At 43.3% G+C, this 21,810-nt stretch overlaps 1 protein-coding gene across 1 annotated transcript in view; it reads right to left on the reverse strand.

Moving 5' to 3' along the window:
• Positions 1-1,316: 1,316 nt before the first annotated feature.
• The window catches only part of LOC118380142 (melatonin receptor type 1B-B-like), a 123,150-nt gene continuing 102,656 nt past the window's right edge, over positions 1,317-21,810 (reverse strand). The window contains exons 2-3 of the mRNA XM_052510267.1: positions 3,941-4,059; positions 1,317-3,412 (exon numbers count right to left, since the gene is read on the reverse strand). Of these exons, the coding sequence (XP_052366227.1) occupies positions 2,657-3,412; positions 3,941-4,059 (875 nt within the window). The 3' untranslated portion in view covers positions 1,317-2,656. The remainder of the gene's footprint in view (positions 3,413-3,940; positions 4,060-21,810) is intronic.

Consider the following 21,810-nt stretch of genomic DNA (forward strand, 5'->3'; position numbering starts at 1 on the left):
GGAACTAGAAGCACAAGCATTTCGCTACACTCGCATTAACATCTGCTAACCATGTATGTGACAAATAAAATGTGATTTGATTTGAAAACATTTCCATACACACAACTGCTACCTGACAGATAGCTAACTAGAGCTATCTAGAGCTGAACTGGCTGTGGTAGTTACCAGCTAGCTAACTAGCCGCTAGTGGTTCATTCACTTCAGTCGAGATAGGATGAAACATTAGCTAAAGTAACATTAGCTAAAGTAACATGTCAGTTACACTACTAGCTCAGCACTGGAAGTAAATACTTGTTTTCTGTCAAACAGCAGTTACCTTGCCAGCTAGATCAGTCAACTAAAGAGTATCCAGTTTCTGCTCTGTTTGCTTTTACAACTCTGAGAAAAAACACAACACAGACAGCAGATGCCTCTGTTCACATAGCCTGTCTGCACACTCTGTAGTGTCTGTGCGGTCCTAAATCCAGCCGGGTGAAAACCATAAAACAGCTTAACCGACCACTCTTGAGGCGTCCGCATGTTCCTAAAGCAAACCTGTGCAGCATTTATTATCAGTGGAATGATAAAACTGGGGCGGACAAAAATGCAATTTCAGAATTTAGGAGGTCATGTCTCCCCCGTCCCCAGTGAAGGTTGCGCCCCTGGTATTGAGTAAGTTGGTTTTCTGTAGTGTTCTAAGGTAATGACATGAAGTGTAAAATGCATAGAATAACTCTTCATGCATTACTAAGAGTACAGTTTAAACCTGTAAACAGCATAAGTACAATGTCATCCGAGTTAAAACAGCTTCGTTGTGCTTATAATGTACCAGCAAGGGTTTTTCAGGACACTGCCATGGGGCATCATATCTCCCCATTCCTGTGTCAACAGAAATGACCAAATCTACTGACGTATCTAATGTAGTTGACTACTCAGTCTTATATCCTTGTGTAACTCTAAGCCTAATGCTATATGCTGACTGTAACCCTAATGAGTTAACCCATACTAACTGGGTTAAATCGTAAAGGGGTTGTTTTTGGCAAATCTCCTGTTTGAGATCATGAGCATAAAATCAGGCACCTTTTGACAATCCAATTGCCTCGTTAGTAGTAGGACCTTGTGAGCTCCTAACGTTGGCATGATCCATCACTTATTTGTTATTTACAACCAAAAGGATTTTTACAAATTGTGATCTACGCTAATGTACGCTGGTCATAATGATTGTCATAATTATAACAATATATAGATATAGAAAATCAATTAAAAAGTGTGATAAATAACTTTCTTACAGAGGAAACTGTGAAGATAACATGTGTCTTTAAATACACTGTCCTATATAAAAATGCAATGGATGTAATGGTGTAAAAAAAATGTAATAATAATTTGAGCTTCCACTTTAAAATGCATATTGTTACAGCAGCAGAGAACAGGCAGACAGCCTGAGGTGTACATAAGAGTATGATACATAATAAGTTAGAACATACTTTTGTATATATAATGTATGTGGACACCCCTTCAAATCAGTGGATTCGGCTGACAGGCAAATAAAATCGAGCACACAGCAATGCAATCTCCAAAGACAAACATTGGCAGTAGAATGGCTTTACTGAAGAGCTTAGTGACTTTAAACGTGGCACCATCATAGGATGCCAAACTTTCCAACAAGTCAAATTTCTGCCTTGCTTGAGATTCCCCGGTCAACTGTTAGTGCTGTTTTAGTGAAAACATCTAGGAGCAACAACGGCTCAGCCGCAAAGTGATAGGCAAGCTCACAGAACGGGACTACCGAGTGCTGAAGAGCGTAGTGTGGAACAATCGCCTGTCCTCGGTTGTAACACTCACTACCCAGTTCCAACTTGCCTCTGCAAGCAACGTCAGCACATTAACTGTTCATCCATGGCCAAGCAGCAGCACACAAGCATAAGATTACCAATCCGTAATGCCAAGCACCGGCTGGAGTGGTGTAAAGCTTGCCGACATTGGACTGTGGAGCAGTGGAAACGAGTTCGCTGGAGTGATGAATTACTCTTCACCATCTGGCAGTCCAACGGAGGAATCTGGGTTTGGTAGATGTCAGGAGAGCACTACCTGCTCCAATGCATAGTGCCAACTGTAAACTTTGGTGGAGGAACAATAATGATCTGGGACTGGTTTTCACCTCAACCCCATCAAACATTTTGGGGATTAATTGGAACTCCGACTGTGAACCAGGTCAAATCGCCCGACATCAGTGCCCGACCTAACTAATGCTCTTGTTGCTGAATGGAAGCAAGTCCCCGCAGCAATGTGCCAACATCTAGTGGAAAGCTTTCCCATCAGAGTGGAGGCTGTTATAGCAGCAAAGGTGAGACCAAATCTCTATTAATGCCCATGATTTTGGATTGAGATGTTTGATGAGCAGGTGTCCACATACTTTGGTAATGTAGTGTATACGTTATGCTTCATGAATGGCACTCTTTGAATTGTGAATAACAGAGTCAGTTATCATCAGTCAACACCTCTCTCTTTTCTTGTGTATGTCGCGCTCTCTCTCTTTAATCCGCACCATTCCGAGAGTTCATTGAGGCTTTGGTAACAGCACAACTGTGCAGTCAGTGAGATATATAGAGAAATGGCTCCACGACTGAAAAAATAAACAAAACACATGGGAAAGGAGTAGAGAACCTTGGCGTCAACGTCACAAAGCCTCTCCTTTGACGTGATCGTTGTTGTTGAGTCCCAGTCTGGGTGAGTGCTTGCTCCTCATGCCCTCTGTACCCCCCTGTGAAGCCTCCTGGAAGAACAGACCAGGCATCCACATGGCCATGATAATCCGTTTGTATTCCTTACGGAAGTTCTGGTTGAGAAGGCCGTAGATGATGGCGTTAAGGCAACTGTTGAAGTACGCCATGAAGTAGCTGACCACGAACAGCCACTCGGGGATCCGTGGCGCCACAGTCTCCGGGTCGATGGCCACGGCCAGCCCAATGAAGTTGAGCGGCGCCCAGCAGATGGCGAAGAGCACGAACACCACAAACATGGTGATGAAGTTGCGCATGTCGCTGGGTTTGAGTCGAGACTTCACCTCTGACTTCACCTTCCTCCTCACCTGGATAACCAGGATCCAGATCCTCAGGTAGCAGAAGGTAACCACGGCGATGGGCACAAAGAAATGAATCACCACCACAGTGATGGTGTACGATGTACTGACGGCCTGAGCAAAGGTACACGAATACACCCTGGGGTCGTACTGGAGTGAGCCTACGAAAAAGTTTGGTATGATGGCCAGGATGGTGAGGAGCCAGATGAGCCCCACGAGTAGGAGGGTGTTGCGGTAGCTGTAGAGCTTATCATAAGCAAAGCTGTGACAGATGTAGCAGTAGCGGTTAATGGCGATGCCGGTGATGTTGAAGATGGAGCCGATGACGCTCAGGCCCATCAGGAATCCACTGACCTAGAGAGGGAGATAGAGAGGGGGGGCAGAAGCCCTGTTTATACCTGGTTCTGACACATTTTTAGAGTAGACTATTAAAAGATGCATTGTGATCTGATTATGATCAGATCTTATAAGTGTAAGCAGATGTTAAAGGCAGGTATAATCAGGGCAAGACAGATAAGATGTGAGCATAGATACATTGATAAAGAAAAAAGGAAAGACAGAATAAAATAAAGAAAGCAGACAGAAGCCTTGTCCTGATCTTGTCCAAATAAGATTGTCATCCTTATACACACACAAACATACATATAACTCACACATTATATATGCAATATGTGCCTGACTACCTTCAGAGGTGATCAGGAAGATTAGATCACAGTCAGATCATAATCTGAGTTTTAATCATATACACCTGTCTAAAAATGTGGGCACAATCAGAATGTGGACAATATCAGGACAAAGGAAACATGTTAGAACCAGGTATAAACAGGGCTAGAGAGACAGACAGACAGACAGACAGCATACAGACAGACAGGTCTTAGTCACTTTGCACTGTGTCTCTCCCAGCGACCAGCCGTCATGGAAGATGGCGTAGAGCACCAGGGGGTAGGGGTAGAAGGCCACCACCAGGTCAGCAAAGGCCAGGCTCACCAGAAACACGTTCCCTACAGGGGAGAGAGACAACAACACATTAGATTATTGGTCCTTTATCAAGGGAAAGGGTTCGAGCTAGAGCTAAGTGTTAAGATTGAGGCTAGGGTTCAAATCAAATCAATCAAACTTTATTTGTCAAATGCGCGGAATACAACAAGTATAGACCTTACCTTGAAATGCTTACTTACAAGCACTTAAACAGCAGTGCAGTTCAAGAAGAGATTAAGAGAATATTTACCAAATAAGCTAAAGTAAAAAATAATAAAAAGGAACACAATAACATAACAGTAACTGGGCTATATACAGGAAGTACTGGTACCGAGTCAGTGTGCAGGGGTACGGGTAAAATGTAATTTGTACATGTAGGTAGGGGTGAAGTGACTATGCATAGATAATAAACAGTGAGGAGCAGCAGTGTACAAAACAAATGGGGGAGGGGGGTCAATGTAATAGTCCGGTGGCCATTTCATTAATTGTTCAACAGTCTTATGGCTTGGGGGTAGAAGCTGTTAAGGAGCCTTTTGGTCCTAGACTTGGCGCTCCGGTATGGCTTGCCGTGCGGTAGCAGAGAAAACAGTCTATGACTTGGGTGAGCTTTCCTCTGACACCGCCTATTATATAGGTCCTGGATTGCAGAAAGTTTGGCCCCTGCGGCATACGCACTAGCCTCTGTAGCGTCTTACAGTCAGATGCCGAGCAGTTGCCATACCAGGCAGTGACGCAACCGTTCAGGAAGACCTCAATGGTGCAGCTGTATAACTTTTTGAGGATCTGGGGACCCATGGCAAATCTTTTCAGTCTCCTGAGGGGGAAAAGGTTTTGTCGTGCCCTCTTCATGACTGTCTTTGTGTGTTTGGACCATGATAGATGGTTGGTGATGTGGACAGCAAGGGACTTGAAACTCTCGACCCGCTCCACTACAGCCCCGTTGATGTTAAAACTTCCGATGACTCTCAAACCAGCATGCGGGAGCGTAACCATAGCCTCGAACTAATTAGCATAACGCAGCGGACATAAATCTTCATAGAAAATCTTCCTATTCATGAAAATCACAAATGAAATATATTGAGACACAGCTTAGCCTTTTGTTAATCACACTGTCATCTCAGATTTTCAAAATATGCTTTACAGCCAACGCTAGACAAGCATTTGTGTAAGTTTATCATGGCATAATGCTATGGCTAGGCTCTGCTACCAGCAGGCAACATTTTCATGAAAATAAGAAAAGCAATCAAATTAAATCATTTACCTTTGAAGAACTTCGAACGTTTTCACTCAGGAGACTCCCAGTTAGATAGCAAATGTTCCTTTTTTCCAAAAATATTATTTTTGTAGGCAAAATAGCTCCCGTTTGTTCTTCACGTTTGGTTGAGAAATCGACCGGAAAATGCAGTCACTACAACGGCAAACTTTTTTCCAAATTAGCTCCATAATATCGACAGAAACATGGCAAACGTTGTTTAGAATCAATCCTCAAGGTGTTTTTCACATAATAATTCGATAATATATCCGCGGCACAATTGGTTTCTCATAAGAAGTGATTGGAAAAATTGCTACTTGTGTACTTTACGCAAGATTTTCTGCTGGAGACACCATGTAACCACTTGCTAAATGTGGTCCCTTACGGCTATTCTTCAACATAAATGCGTAAAAAGACGTCACAATGCTGTAGACACCTTGGGGAATACGTAGAAAACGTAAGCTCATTCGTAGTTCATTCACAGCCATATAAGGAGTCATTGGCATGAGGCAGTTTTAAAAAATGCAGCACTTCCTGATTGGATTTTTATCTGGGTTTCGCCTGTAACATCAATTCTGTTGCACTCACAGACAATATCTTTGCAGTTTTGAAAACGTCAGTGTTTTCTATCCAAAGCTGTCAATTATATGCATAGTCAAGCATCTTGTCGTTACAAAATATCCCGTTTAAAACGGGAACGTTTTTTTATCCAAAAATGAAAATACTGCCCCCTAGTTACAAAAGGTTAATGGGGGCCTGCCTTTTCCTGTAGTCCACGATCAGCTGCTTTGTCTTGCTCACATTGAGGAAGAGGTTGTTGTCCTGGCACCACACTGCCAGTTCTCTGACCTCTTCCCTATAGGCTGTCTCATCATTGTTGGTGATCAGGCCTTCCACTGTTGTCGTCAGCAAGCTTAATGATGGTGTTGGAGTCGTGTTTGGCCACGCAGTCGTGGGTGAACAAGGAGTACAGGAGGAGACTAACCCTGAGGGGCCCCAGTGTTGAGGATCAGCATGGCAGATGTGTTGTTGCCTACCCTTACCACCTGGGGGCAGCCCGTCAGGAAGTCCAGGATCCAGTTGCAGAGGGAGGTGTTTAGTCCAAGGGTCGTAAGCTTAATGATGAGCTTCGTGGGCACTATGGTGTTGAAATCTAAGCTGTAGTCAATGAATAGCATTCTCACATAGGTGTTCCTTTTGACCAGGAGTGAAAGGGCACTGTGGAGTTTGATTGAGATTGCATCATCTGTGGATCTGTTGGGGCGGTATGCAAATTGGAGTGGGTCTAGGGTATCCGGGAGGATGCTGTTGATGTGAGCCATGACTAGCTTTTCAAAGCACTTCATGGCTACTGACGTGAGTGCTACGGGGCAGTAATCATCTAGGCAGGTTACCTTGCGTTGGGCACAGGGACTATGGTGGTCTGCTTGAAACATGTAGGTATTAGAGACTCAGTCAGGGAGAGGTTGAAAATGTCAGTGAAGACACTTGCCAGTTGGTCCGCGTATGCTTTGAGTACACGTCCTGGTAATCCATATGGCCCGCAGCTTTGTGAATGTTGACCTGTTTAAAACCTCTTAGGCCGCCCCATCCCGCATGCGGGATCGTGACTACAGCCTCAAGCTCATTACCATAACGCAACATTAGCGATTTCTGAAAATTGCAAATTAAATGAAATAAATATGCCTGTCCTCAAGCTTATCCTTTTCTTAACAATCCTGTCGTCTCAGATTTTCAAAATATGCTTTAGAACCAGAGAAAATCAATAATTTGTGTAAGAGTGGTGATAGCTAGCTTAGCATTTAGCGTTAGCATTTAGCACGCAACATTCACAAAAACCAGCAAAGGGATCAAATAAAATAATTTACCTTTGAAGAACTTCAGATGTTTCAATGAGGAGACTCTCAGTTACATAGCAGATGTCCAGTTTTTCCTGAAAGATGCTTGTGTAGGACACAACGTTCCGTTTTGTTACTATGCATTTGGCTACCGAAACTAACCGAAAATTCAGTCACCTAAACGTCGAACTTTTTTCCGAATTAACTCCATAATATCGACTGAAACATGGAAAACGTTGTTTGAATCAATCCTCAAGGTGTTTTGTCATATATCTCTTCATTGAAATGCCAGTCCTAGAAGCGTGCATTCTTCTCTGATTCGGATGGAAAAATACTGGTACCTGACTTTTGCGCACCAATTTCCACGCAGACACCATGCGGGACACTTGGTAATTGTAGGCTCTTATGGGCAATCTTCCAATGATATGCCTACAAATACGTCACAATGCTGCAGACACCTGGGGAAACGATAGGAAGTGTCCATTCATTCCTGTCGCATTCACAGCCATATAAGGAGATCATGGAAAACGTGCCTCCAGAAATCCTGTTGATTTCCTGGTCACTCAAACATCTTGGTTTTGCCTGTAGATTTTGTTCTATGGCACTCACAGTGAAAATCTTTGCAGTTCTGGAAACGTCAGAGTGTCTTCTTTCCAAAACTATCAATTCCAAGCATAGTCGAGCATCTTTTCGTGACAAAATATTGCGCTAAAAACGGGCACGTCTTTTTATCCAAAAATGAAATACTGCCCCTATAGGTCTAACAGGTTAAAGGTCTTGCTCACATCAGCTACCGAGAGCATCATCACACAGTCATACAGAACAGCTGGTGCTCTCATGCATGCTTCAGTGTTGCTTGCCTTGAAGCGAGCAAAAAAGGCATTTAGCTCATCTGGTAGGCTTGTGTCACTGGGCAACTCGTGTCTGAGCTTCCCTTTGTAGTCCGTAATAGTTTTCAAGCCCTGCCACATCCGACGAACGTCAGAGCCAGTGTAGTAGTGTTTTAGAATTATTATTATTATTATTTTATTTTTTTATTCCAAATCAAATAGCTAAATGATTCATGGTCCACCTTAAAACAAGTCCATATGTAAACTGAGAACAAATGCAATTTTAAATACTAACCCTAACCTTTACCTTAACACTAACCCTAGCTTCATGTGAACACCCTGGTTCATCCCAATCGACTCTTGGGGGTTAAGGGACTTAGAGAGAATAGAAAGATGATGTATCTTTAGGAGAAGACTTAAGAGAACATACACTGCTCAAAAAAATAAAGGGAACAGTAAAATAACACATCCTAGATCTGAATGAATGAAATATTCTTATTAAATACTTTTTTCTTTACATAGTTGAATGTGCTGACAACAAAATCACACAAAAATTATCAATGGAAATCAAATTTATCAACCCATGGACGTCTGGATTTGGAGTCACACTCAAAATCAAAGTGGAAAACCACACTTCAGACTGATCCAACTTTGATGTAATGTCCTTAAAACAAGTCAAAATGAGGCTCAGTAGTGTGTGTGACCTCCACGTGCCTGTATGACCTCCCTACAACGCCTGGGCATGCTCCTGATGAGGTGGCGGATGGTCTCCTGAGGGATCTCCTCCCAGACCTGGACTAAAGCATCCGCTAACTCCTGGACAGTCTGTGGTGCAATGTGGCATTGGTGGATGGAGCGAGACATGATGTCCCAGATGTGCTCAATTGGATTCAGGTCTGGGGAACGGGCGGACCAGTCCATAGCATCAATGCCTTCCTCTTGCAGGAACTGCTGACACACTCCAGCCACATGAGGTCTAGCATTGTCTTGCATTAGGAGGAACCCAGGGCCAACCGCACCAGCATATGGTCTCAAGGGGTCTGACGATGTTGGGCTGTAAGCACAACCCCCACCTGTGGACGTCGGGCACTCATACCACCCTCATGGAGTCTGTTTCTGACCGTTTGAGCAGACACATGCACATTTGTGGCCTGCTGGAGGTCATTTTGCAGGGCTCTGGCAGTGCTCTTCCTGCTCCTCTTTGCACAAAGGTGGAGGTAGCGGTCCTGCTGCTGGGTTGTTGCCCTCCTATGGCTTCCTCCACGTCTCCTGATGTACTGGCCTGTCTCCTGGTAGCGCCTCCATGCTCTGGACACTACGCTGACAGACACAGCAAACCTTCCTGCCACAGCTCACATTGATGTGCCATCCTGGATGAGCTGCACTACCTGAGCCACTTGTGTGGGTTGTAGACTCCATCTCATGCTACCACTAGAGTGAAAGCACCGCCAGCATTCAAAAGTGACCAAAACATCAGCCAGGAAGCATAGAAACTGAGAAGTGGTCTGTGGTCACCTCCTGCAGAACCACTCCTTTATTGGGGGTGTCTTGCTAATTGCCTATAATTTCCACCTGTTGTCTATTCCATTCGCACAACAGCATGTGAAATTTATTGTCAATCAGTGTTGCTTCCTAAGTGGACAGTTAGATTTCACAGAAGTGTGATTGACTTGGAGTTACATTGTGTTGTTTAAGTGTTCCCTTTTAGCAGTGTATTTACTAGAATGATGGGAGCAGGATTTCCCAGACTGATCTGCTGTGTCGTTAGCATGCAGGATGTTAAACCATGCAGTCTCAGAGCTGCCTCACCCGATCGCTCGTCACCCAGCTAATTGGATGAGAAAAGGTGCACAGCTCCTAATCGGCTTGTGAAAACAATCATAGTGTCAAATCACCCCCGCTTTGCCAAGACAAAAGAAAGTATGTGTCTGTACTGTGCAGTGGCCAGAAGATTGTTAGCGTTAGCATATTAGCATGCCCCATGTACTTTACATTCCCCTTGATTTGCTCCTCATTTTGAATGGCAGTTAATTTCCACCTCAGCCTGTGTACTAATATTCATATTCGTCAAGTCTAAATTGTTCCAATGCTAGGCCTTACCTCAGACCAGCCATTTTTCCTCTATAATTTACTGTATTGTACTCTACAGTACCTTGCAGTACTGAACTCTACTCTACTGTACTGTACTCTACTGTGCCCTGCTGTACTACTGTACTGTACAGTACTGTACCCTAATGTACTGTACTGAACTCTACTGTGCTGTACTCTACTCTAATGTACTGTACTGAACTCTACTGTGCTGTGCTGTACTCAACTCAACTGTACTGTACTGTACTGATGTACTCTACTGAGCTCTACTGTGCAAACTTATGAAACATAGACATTTATGATTGGTTCAGATTTGGTCTTGTTTGAGGGCAGAGCTAATTCAAATAATAGCAAGTGTGTAGAATAATATCCCAAATATGCAGGAGAGGATATTTCATATTTATACCTTTGTGTACCGATATAGGATACATCACCATGAAGAGAATTACATGAATATCCATCATTATTTCTGTGTGGTACAGATTAGATCCATGATGAAATTCCGTTACCGCAAATCCGTTACCGGGTAAAGATCCACTTCACTTACTGTACTTCAATAATCAAAATAGATGTTTTCAAAGTCAGTGTGTCATGTCATAGCTGACACCCCATTCTTTCACTTTGAATCTGAATTCAGAGCAGATATTTTAGAGTTTTGGGAAAATGTGGTCACATAAAAAACGAATTCCGTTACTGCACAATTCTTCCAGTGAATGTGTTTTGCAACATTTTCAGTGTAAATTGTTAAAGGTAGTCCTTGTGCATGGAGTTTTACGTTTGTGTTTTGTTTTGCATAAATTTTAAGTGAACATTTTTAAGTGAGTCTCAACGCAATTCTGTTACCGTGGAATTGCCTATTACTGTCTCCTCCAGTTAGTATTACAAGTATTCAATTGAATGATATCTTCCATTTGCCTCATAAAATTGATTGCCACTCCGGTCAAATGGCTAAGGAAGGAAGGAAGAGAGAACTATGCTTCATGCAAAAATAATTTTAAAACATTTCCTGCCACTTCAAAGACATTTTTCTCCTTCAGGCTAATTCACTTCTCTGCTTCCATCTCTGCTCTGTTCACTATTCCCCTGTGCGTGTCCTTTTCCCCATCTCTATCACTCTTTGTCATTTCTACTTCCTCATCTCGATTGCTCTACTTTCTTCACCTTTCTACGTTGGCTCATGCATCCCCCCTCCTCTCTCCTGTAACTATTCCGAGGTCGTTGCTGTAAATGAGAATGTGTTCTCAGTCAACCTACCTGGTAAAATAAAAATAAATACAGTTGCGAAACCATAATAGGTGCTAAACTACATACCTCAGAGGCAATCTGCAGTTCAAACAATAACAAAGCTGTACCCCAAGTGTTTTTGTAAAAAGCTGAGGGATGAGGCCGGAAAAATGTCACCATCCTGGAAATCATAGACAGAGCTATGGATGTATGCATGAATTGGCACAGGGTGGGTAAAACACAGAAGGCCAATAACATGAGCTCATATTGGGCCCCAAAATTCCAAATAAGGGCAGCCAATCCAAAGGGTGGAGTTATTTCAGGCAAAGTGAGGGCTGCCCTTGGGGAAACCTGCCTTAGACACAATGTAAAGCCAATGAGCAAAGGAGCATCGGCCCAATGTGGTCAGACTACATGGGGACATTATTTTAGCCCTGGGCCCAAATTATGCCAAATAAGGACACTGAGATCCGGACCTCGATTCTAAAAATAATGCTTTATAATAATAATAATAATAAAAATATACTGTACCAGTCGAAAGCTTGGACACCTACTCATTCAAGGGTTCTTCTTTCTTTTTTGATGACAGCTTTACACATTCTTTGCATTCACTCAACCAGCTTCATGAGGTAATCACCTGGAATGCATTCCAATTAGCAGGTGTGCCTTGTCAATTTCTTTCCTTCTTAATGTGTTTGAGCCAATCAGTTGTAATGTGACAAGGTAGGGGTGAAATACAGAAGATAGCCCTATTTGGTAAAATACCAAGTAAATATTATAGCAAGAAGAGCTCAAATAACCAAAGAGAAATGACAGTCAATCAAGAACTTTGAACTTTTCTTCAAGTGCAGTCACAAAAACCATCAAGCGCTATGATTAACCTGGCTCTCAGAGGACCGCCGCAGGAAAGGAAGACCCAGAGATATCTCTGCTGCAGAAGGTATGTTCGTTAGAGGTACCAGCCTCAGAAATTGCTGCTCAAATAAATGCTTCACAGAGTTCAAGTAACAGACACATCTCAAAATCAACTGTTGAGATGAGACTGTGTGAATAAGGCCTTCATGGTCGAATTGCTGCAAAGAAACCAATACTAAAGGACACCAATAATAAGAAGATACTTGCTTGGGCCAAGAAACACAAGCAATGGACATCAGACTGGTGGAAATCTGTCTTTTGATCTGACGAGTCCAAATTAGAGATTTTTGGTTCCAACTGCCATGTCTTTGTGAGACACAGAGTAGGTGAACGGATGATCTCCACATGTGTGGTTCCCATCGTGAAGCATGGAGGAGGAGGTGTGATGGTGGGGGGTGCTTTGCTTGTGATACTGTCTGATTTATTTAGAATTCAAGGCACACTTAACCAGCATGGCTACCACAGCATTCTGCAGCAATACGCCATTCCATCTGGTTTGCGCTTAGTTGGACTATCATTTGTTATTCAACATGACAATGACCCAACACACCTCCAGGCTGTGTAAGGGCTATTTGACTAATAAGGAGAGTGATGGAGTGCTGCAACAGATGACATGGCCTCCACAATCACCCAGCCTCAACCCAAACGAGGTGGTTTGGGATGAGTTGGAACACAGAGTGAAGGAAAAGCAACCAACAAGTAAGTACTCAGCATATGTGGGGTCTCCTTCAAGACTGTTGGAAAAGCATTCCTCATCAAGCTGGTTGAGAGAATGCCAAACGTGTGCAAAGCTGTCATCAAGGCAAAGGGTGGCTACTTTCTAAACACCTTTTTGGTTACTACATGATTCCATATGTGTTATTTCATAGTTTTGATGTCTTCACTATTATTCTAAAAGGTAGATAATATTAAAAATGAAGAAAAACCCTTGAATGGGTAGATGTGTCCAAAATTTTGACTGGTACTATATATATATATATGGTCCTTCTGTAGCTCAGTTGGTAGAGCATGGCGCTTGTAACGCCAGGGTGGTGGGTTCGATCCCCGGGACCACCCATACGTAGAATGTATGCACACATGACTGTAAGTCGCTTTGGATAAAAGCGTCTGCTAAATGGCATATATTATTATTATATTATATATATATGTGTGTATGTGTATGTATGTCTTCAGAAAGTATTCAGACCCCTTGATTTTTTCCACATTTTGTTACGTTATTACAGTCTTATTCTAAAATTGATTTAATATTTTTTTCCTCATCAATCAACAAACACACAGTACCCCATAATGACTAAGCAATAACAGTTTTTTATACATTTTTGCGAATTTATAAAAAAAATAAAAACTGAAATATCATATTTACATAAGTATTCAGACCCTTGACTCAGTACTTTGTTGATGCATCTTAGGCAGCTATTACATCCTCAAGTGTTTTTGGGTATGACGCTACAAGCTTAGCACACCTGTATTTGCAGAGTTTATCCTATTCTTCTCTGCAGATCCTCTCAAGCTCTGCCAGGTTGGATGGGGAGCGTAGCTGCACAGGTTTAATTACCACAGCATGATTCTGCCTTCTGAAACATATGAACTTTCATGTGCCTCAATAACAAATTTGTATGCCATCTGTAAATACTAATAAAAAGTCAGCAACCTTCCCGCTAGCCAATATTGGCTGAGATAATGAGTGGGCTGGACATGCCGAGAGATGAGTTCGGATTGGTCTCCCATGTATCATTATTCTGTCTATGTAATCCTCCCGAACGTGTTAAAAAAAATATAGATCACGTAATAGAAATGCATAAGTGTTGGTTTCCACTTTTTGGAGAACCGAGTATTGAAATCAGTGGAATTGGAATACCTGTGTGTGTATATATATATATATATTTTTTTTTTTATTATTTTTTTTTTTTACCTTCATTTAACTAGTCAAGTAAGTTAAGAGCAAATTCTTATTTTCAATGACAGCCTAGGAACAGTGGGTTAACTGCCTATTTGGGGGCAGAATGACAGATTTGCACCTTGTCAGCTCGGGGGGTTTGAACTTGCAACCTTCCGGTTACTAGTCCAACGCTCTAACCACTAGGCTACCCTGCCACCCCAATATGATAGCTAAGGAGATGGAGAAAATTCTGGCGTTTGATTGCAAAAATGCGGATTACATCTTCAAACTAAGGGCAACCATGGCATCCATGACAGAGAGGGAGAAGCGTCCGTCCATGTATATGGGGAGTCTAGCTAGCTACGTTTCCAGATATTACAAGTTCCTAATTTTGTCAAAGTATTTTTTATTTCAAATTAGTGTACTTTTTGCTAGCTAGCTAATGTTTGCTGGCTGGCTAGCTAGCTAACGTTATGTGTATGATCTGTGTAGTAATATTATTTGTATCTCAGAGCCATTTGCATTGCTAGCCTAAAGTTAGCTAGCTAACGTTGAACCTGTTTGGTTGGCTACCTGCAGATTCATGCAGGGTAGTAACGTTATGAGCTGCGATTATGGTTAATTGTTTAGCTAGCTAGCTACATGTCTAAACAAAAGACTCCACTAGACGTAGCTGGTAATTCGTTCTGGCTATCTACTCTGATTTCAGAGCACTCTCGTATGAGTGTGCCAGAGCGCAGAATAATTTACGAATTTACGAACACTTAACACCCGGTGAATATGGCCGGTGTCAGCAAACATTGGCAAAAAAGCGTAATAAAATTGTATTCAACAGCACAGTTGCAGTCACCAATGTTTTGGATAAAATAAAAACAACCTAACCAGCTCTGCTAGGGCGAGTAAAATGGTCAATGTGAGCTGTTCTCTCATTTGTGTCTGGAAGTAGCTAGAAAGCTAGCCAACGTTAGCCAGTTAGCTTGGTTGCTTGACTGCTGTTGTAAGGTCAGAACGCTTGGATCAACCCTACTTTTCGTCCAGTGTCCAGTGTGCGCTCTGAACGGTCAATTATGAACGGCCAATCTGACAACGCTCTCAGTTTACGAATGCCCAGAGCACACTCTGGCACTCCTGATTTAAATTTATGAACTCACCCCTAGTATAAACCAGCCTTTAGTCTTGAAATCTTTGGTTGATTAGTACATAGCCTCACATGTGAATCCTTAAAGAGATGGGTGGGGTTAAAGCTTAAAAGGGTGTGAATGATGCTGAATGGGTGTAGACAAAGAAGAGCTTTCCAGTAGGTACCAAAACATTCAAGGGCCATTTTCTCAAAAGTGAGGTTCAAAGATTATCAACTTTCAAAGCAGAATTGCTTTCCCATTGTTCCTCAACTGCAGTGTATGAAATATCATTTTCTAGCTCTGAGTCTCTACATTTATCCAATGTAAAAAAACACAATTTCAAATGTTGCTACTGTAACAGTATAACTTTAGACCGTCCCCTCGCGCGAACCAGGGACCCTCTGCACACACCAACAACAGTCACCCAGGAAGCATCGTTACCCATCGCTCCACAAAAGCCGCGGCCCTTGCAGAGCAAGGGGAACTACTACTTCAAGGTCTCAGAGCAAGTGACGTCACCGATTGAAACGCTATTTAGCGCGCACCGCTAACTAAGCTAACCTTTTCACATCCGTTACACTACCACATCCGATGGTAAATAGTAAACACTATTTAGTTAGAGGAAAGAGATACAGTGCCCTCAAAGTATTCATACCCCCATGACTTATTCCAAATGTTGCTGTTAAACAAAATTGATTAAATAGATTTTTTTCTTACACATGTACACATAACACCCAAAAATAACAAAATGAAAACATGTTTTTGGACATTTTTGCAAATGTATTGAAAAGGTATTCAAATTGGTTGTTCATTGCTAGACAACCATTTGCAGGTCTCGCCATAGATTTTCAAGTAGATTTAAGTCCAAACTGTAACTCGCTAATTCAAAACGTTCTGTCTTCTTGGCAAGCAACTCGTGTACATTGATTGGGCCTGTTTTAGGTTATTGTCCTGATGAAAGGTGTAATCATCTCCTAGCGTCTGGTGAAAAGCAAACAACCAGGTTTTCCTCAAGAATTTTGCATGCGCTAAGCTCCAAATGTTTTTTTTTTTTATCCTGTAAAACACCCCAGTCCTTCACAAGTAAAAGCTTACCCATAACATGATGCAGCCCCACTATGCTTATAAATATGGAGAGTCAGTAATGTATTGGTTTTTGCCCCAAACATAACACTTTTTATTCAGGACAAAGTTAACTGCTTTGCCACATTTTTTGCAGTATTAATTTAGTGCCTTGTTAAAAACAAGATGCATGATTTGGAATATTTTGTTTTTACTCAGTCATTAAACTCAGTCATTAAACTCAGTCATTAAACTCACTGTTTTAAAGTCACCATTGGCCTCATGGTGAAATCCCTGAGCTGTTTCCTTCCCCTCCGGTAACTAAGTTTGGAAGATCGCCTGTATCTTAGTACCACCATGCTCAAAGAGATATTCAATGTTTGTTTAGTTTTTTTGTTATCCATCTACCAATAGGTGCACTTCTTTGTGAGGCATTGGAAAACCTCCCTGGTCTTTGTGGTTGACTCTGTTTGAAATTCACTGCTTAATTGAGGGACCTTACAGATAGAAATCATGTTTAACACTATTCCACACAGTCCATGCAACTTATTACGTGACTTGCTAAGCAATGTTCTACTCCTGAACTTATTTAGGCTTGCCATAATAAAGGAGTTGAGTACTTATGGACTCAAGACATTTCAGCTTTTTATTAATTTGTAAAAATTCTAAAAACAATTCCACGGACATTATTTACAGCCCTGATGCCAGTGTGGACATGTTTGAGGGGTAGTTACAATCCTTGGCACCAAAACAGTCTACTGGAGGTCAGAGATGTAAAAACCCACAAGAAGAAAGAAAACACACAACAAAACAAAAATTTGCTTTGGAGAGTAAACCTTCAGACCCTTGGGTAGGAGAAAGGGAATATGAGAGATTATCCAGTTGCATACTGATGTAGAGAGGCGTGGTAGAGAAAGATGGAAAGAGAGAGGGTGAGGGAGTGAGAAGATGGCTGCTGCAGGCCTTCTTTGATGTCCTTCTCCCCGCAAGCACGAGCGGGGCCAAGGCAATGCACGATCTGAGAATGCTCCCTCTGGGAGAGATACAAACACACACACTTTTGCAATGTTGTGTTCCATCAAACAGCAATTATACAATCCAATCCACACAGAAACACACTCGTCTCAGTTGGCCTAACCCAGAATGCAATGTTAATTCAAAATTTGCATTGGCTGATGAGGAAAACTGGGCTTTGTTGTTGATTTAACATGATCTAATACACCTTCATCTGCCAATGCAATTTCATCCTACCACCCCCTTTGGCATTCCCCAACCACATTGGCACTGTGTGGTCCCTCTGGCACTTATCTGCCTCTCACACTCTTTGCTTTATGTCTCTCTCTCTGTATATCCTGTATTGATCTCTAGTAGCCACAAGCTACCCATCCCAACTGCTCTGCTAGAGTCTCCAGTATCTCTGGCATGTAACTCATCTATACATTTCTAAGGGGAGTGACATTAGATATACATTTATCGATATAAAGGTGTTGATTCTGTCATTCATCACACCTTGTTTTGTGGTTAGGTAAGACAAGGCCAGACCAAACCAAACTAGTTTTGTGGTTAGGTAAGGCCAGACCAAACCAAACTAGTTTAGTGGTTAGGTAAGACAAGTCGCTCTGGATAAGAGCGTCTGCTAAATGACTTAAATGTAATGTAAATGTAACAAGGCCAGACCAAACCAAACTAGTTTTGTGGTTAGGTAAGGCCAGACCAAACCAAACTAGTTTTGTGGTTAGGTAAGACAAGGCCAGACCAAACCAAACTAGTTTTGTGGTTAGGTAAGGCCAGACCAAACCAAACTAGTTTTGTGGTTAGGTAAGACAAGGCCAGACCAAACCAAACTAGTTTTGTGGTTAGGTAAGGCCAGACCAAACCAAACTAGTTTTGTGGTTAGGTAAGGCCAGACCAAACTAACCCTACTAGCCCCCGCTACAGTTTCCAATTCTCCTAGGATTGTCACTGGAAAATATGGCCATAGAAGAGCCTGTTCATACACTAACTTTCTTCATCTATCATTATGGTCAGACAAGGCCAAGGACATTCCTAACTGTCTGTGTCCCCGAGGCAGGCCAAGTGATTTTTAATGGGGAAAAGGTGGCCATAGTGGTGTCCATTCCTATACTAATTCCCTCATCCATATCTCCTTCATTTTGAAGTTGGGCAATGCCAATGCAGGACAGGACAACCCCAACTGCCACCTTCCAGCAGCTTCCATCCACTGGCGTATGGCAGGGTCGTCGGCTGGCCATAACTGTGCCTGATCATTTCTATCCAGCTGGAGCTCTGAGTGTCATCCATTTTCCATCCTGTACCTGTCGTGGGGCCAATGCCACTCTGTCAGTCCTAAAGTCAAGTGGAGAACGGCCATCTTCCCCTGCCCTGCTGCATTTAACAATTGTGTATTAGATGAAAGACAAAACAGAAGGATTATGCAAGGTTGAGCCATATAGAGGGGAAGTAGATACTGCTGTTGGCTCTTCAAAAATAAAAGCTAAATAAAATACTATGATCCTTCACTGCTAGCCTTGTTGTGTAATTGTGCTGTGAAGTGCTGCTGAATAGATTGGCTTTGTATTTTAACTGACAGCCTTGAGTGTTCTGAACTTTACACATCAAACACAATTTTACTTTATTCCTAGTTGAATCACTCACTCACACACAGCACACACACAAACAGTGCTGAAGGATAACCTCTGGGTCATGGTTAATCTGATCCCTTGACGCCCTGTGGTGTGATACATTTGACACCGTGTCACCTTACACATCTTCTCTAATAGCATCATCAGACACCTGAACTTTCATCTCCAACCTCACTTTTTGTGAGACACCGAAAAGGTTTCTGTTCACAGGACTCTGCCTAGAGAAACCCCCAGGGTGTCTGACTACAATCTTAGAAAAAAGGTGCTATCTAGAACCTAAGGTTCTTTGGCTATCCCCATAGGAGTACCGTTTGAAGAACCCTTATTGGTTCCAGGTAGAATCCTTTTGGTTCCAGGTAAAACCTGTTTGGGTTCCATGAAGAACTCTTTCCACGGAGAAAAATGCTTTTCATATGGGGACAGCTGGAGAAGCACTAGTGGCTGGATGGGGAGTGTTTGGAGCAGAGAGCGGGTAGGGCAGCACTAGTGGCTGGATGGGGAGTGTTGGGAGCAGAGAGCGGGTAGGGCAGCACTAGTGGCTGGATGGGGAGTGTTGGGAGCAGAGAGCGGGTAGGGCAGCACTAGTGGCTGGATGGGGAGTGTTGGGAGCAGAGAGCGGGTAGGGCAGCACTAGTGGCTGGATGGGGAGTGTTGGGAGCAGAGAGCGGGTAGGGCAGCACTAGTGGCTGGATGGGGAGTGTTGGGAGCAGAGAGCGGGTAGGGCAGCACTAGTGGCTGGATGGGGAGTGTTGGGAGCAGAGAGCGGGTAGGGCAGCACTAGTGGCTGGATGGGGAGTGTTGGGAGCAGAGAGCGGGTAGGGCAGCACTAGTGGCTGGATGGGGAGTGTTGGGAGTAGAGAGCGGGTAGGGCAGCACTAGTGGCTGGATGGGGAGTGTTGGGAGCAGAGAGCGGGTAGGGCAGCACTAGTGGCTGGATGGGGAGTGTTGGGAGCAGAGAGCGGGTAGGGCAGCACTAGTGGCTGGATGGGGAGTGTTGGGAGCAGAGAGCGGGTAGGGCAGCACTAGTGGCTGGATGGGGAGTGTTGGGAGCAGAGAGCGGGTAGGGCAGCACTAGTGGCTGGATGGGGAGTGTTTGGAGCAGAGAGCGGGTAGGGCAGCACTAGTGGCTGGATGGGGAGTGTTGGGAGCAGAGAGCGGGTAGGGCAGCACTAGTGGCTGGATGGGGAGTGTTGGGAGCAGAGAGCGGGTAGGGCAGCACTAGTGGCTGGATGGGGAGCGTTGGGAGCAGAGAGCAGCACTAGTGGCTGGATGGGGAGTGTTGGGAGCAGAGAGCGGATAGGGCAGCACTAGTGGCTGGATGGGGAGTGTTAGGAGCAGAGAGCGGGTAGGGCAGCACTAGTGGCTGGATGGGGAGTGTTGGGAGCAGAGAGCAGGTAGGGCAGCACTAGTGGCTGGATGGGGAGTGTTGGGAGCAGAGAGCGGGTAGGGCAGCACTAGTGGCTGGATGGGGAGTGTTAGGAGCAGAGAGCAGGTAGGGCAGCACTAGTGGCTGGATGGGGAGTGTTTGGAGCAGAGAGCGGGTAGGGCAGCACTAGTGGCTGGATGGGGAGTGTTGGGAGCAGAGAGCAGCACTAGTGGCTGGATGGTGAGTGTTGGGAGCAGAGAGCAGGTAGGGCAGCACTAGTGGCTGGATGGGGAGTGTTGGGAGCAGAGAGCGGGTAGGGCAGCACTAGTGGCTGGATTTTTTTATTTATTTTTATTTCACCTTTATTTAACCAGGTAGGCTAGTTGAGAACAAGTTCTCATTTGCAACTGCGACCTGGCCAAGATAAAGCATAGCAGTGTGAACAGACAACACAGAGTTACACATGGAGTAAACAATTAACAAGTCAATAACACAGTAGAAAAAATGGGCAGTCTATATACAATGTGTGCAAAAGGCATGAGGAGGTAGGCGAATAATACAATTTTGCAGATTAACACTGGAGTGATAAATGATCAGATGGTCATGTACAGGTAGAGATATTGGTGTGCAAAAGAGCAGAAAAGTAAATAAATAAAAACAGTATAAAAACAGTATGGGAATGAGGTAGGTGAAAATGGGTGGGCTATTTACCTATAGACTATGTACAGCTGCAGCGATCGGTTAGCTGGGGATGGGGAGTGTTGGGAGCAGAGAGCAGGTAGGGCAGCACTAGTGGCTGGATGGGGAGTGTTGGGATCAGTGTTAACAAAAAGCGCAAGCTGACGCACACCCAGAGATAATTATTTAGTGTAGAGGTGCTGACTGGCGGATAATAAAACTGTAAACTACACTCGATATGTATAACCTCCTGGTCATTTATTGGGTAAAAAACACTAACGTTTCGGCAACACTGTACCTTCAGGGTGAAGAAGGCACAGTGATGCTGAAGAAAGCACAATGATACTGAAGAAGGCACAGTGATGCTGAAGAAAGCACAGTGATGCTGAAGAAAGCACAGTGATGCTGAAGAAAGCACAGTGATGCTGAAGAAAGCACAGTGATGCTGAAGAAAGCACAGTGATGCCGAAACGTTGGTGTTTTTTTACCCAATAAATTACTGGGAAGTTATACATATGGAGTGTGCAACTCTGTTTTTATAGGGGTCAGTGTTAACAACACCTAGGTTAATCAGGATAACTAAGGATCTAGAAAGAGAGGCTTAAGGAAATCACAAATATCATGGATATAATGGAACTAGTGGATATAAGGAGGCTTAAATGTGACTCGTTTCACGAAACTGGGTGTATGTCGCGCACCACTACTTCACAGGAGAACCATTTGAGCGTAAACTTTTTTTAAATCAAAATGTGTTTTTTGGCAGAAATGCCTTCTGGAACATGTGCACTTTCATGTGCCTTTATAACAAACTTGTATGCCATCTGTAAATACAACTAAAATTGTTAAATTACGAGCCTACTTGGTTTAGCCACAGAAAAA

Source organism: Oncorhynchus keta, chromosome 1 (genome assembly GCF_023373465.1).
Source record: "Oncorhynchus keta strain PuntledgeMale-10-30-2019 chromosome 1, Oket_V2, whole genome shotgun sequence".
Taxonomy (NCBI): domain Eukaryota; kingdom Metazoa; phylum Chordata; class Actinopteri; order Salmoniformes; family Salmonidae; genus Oncorhynchus; species Oncorhynchus keta.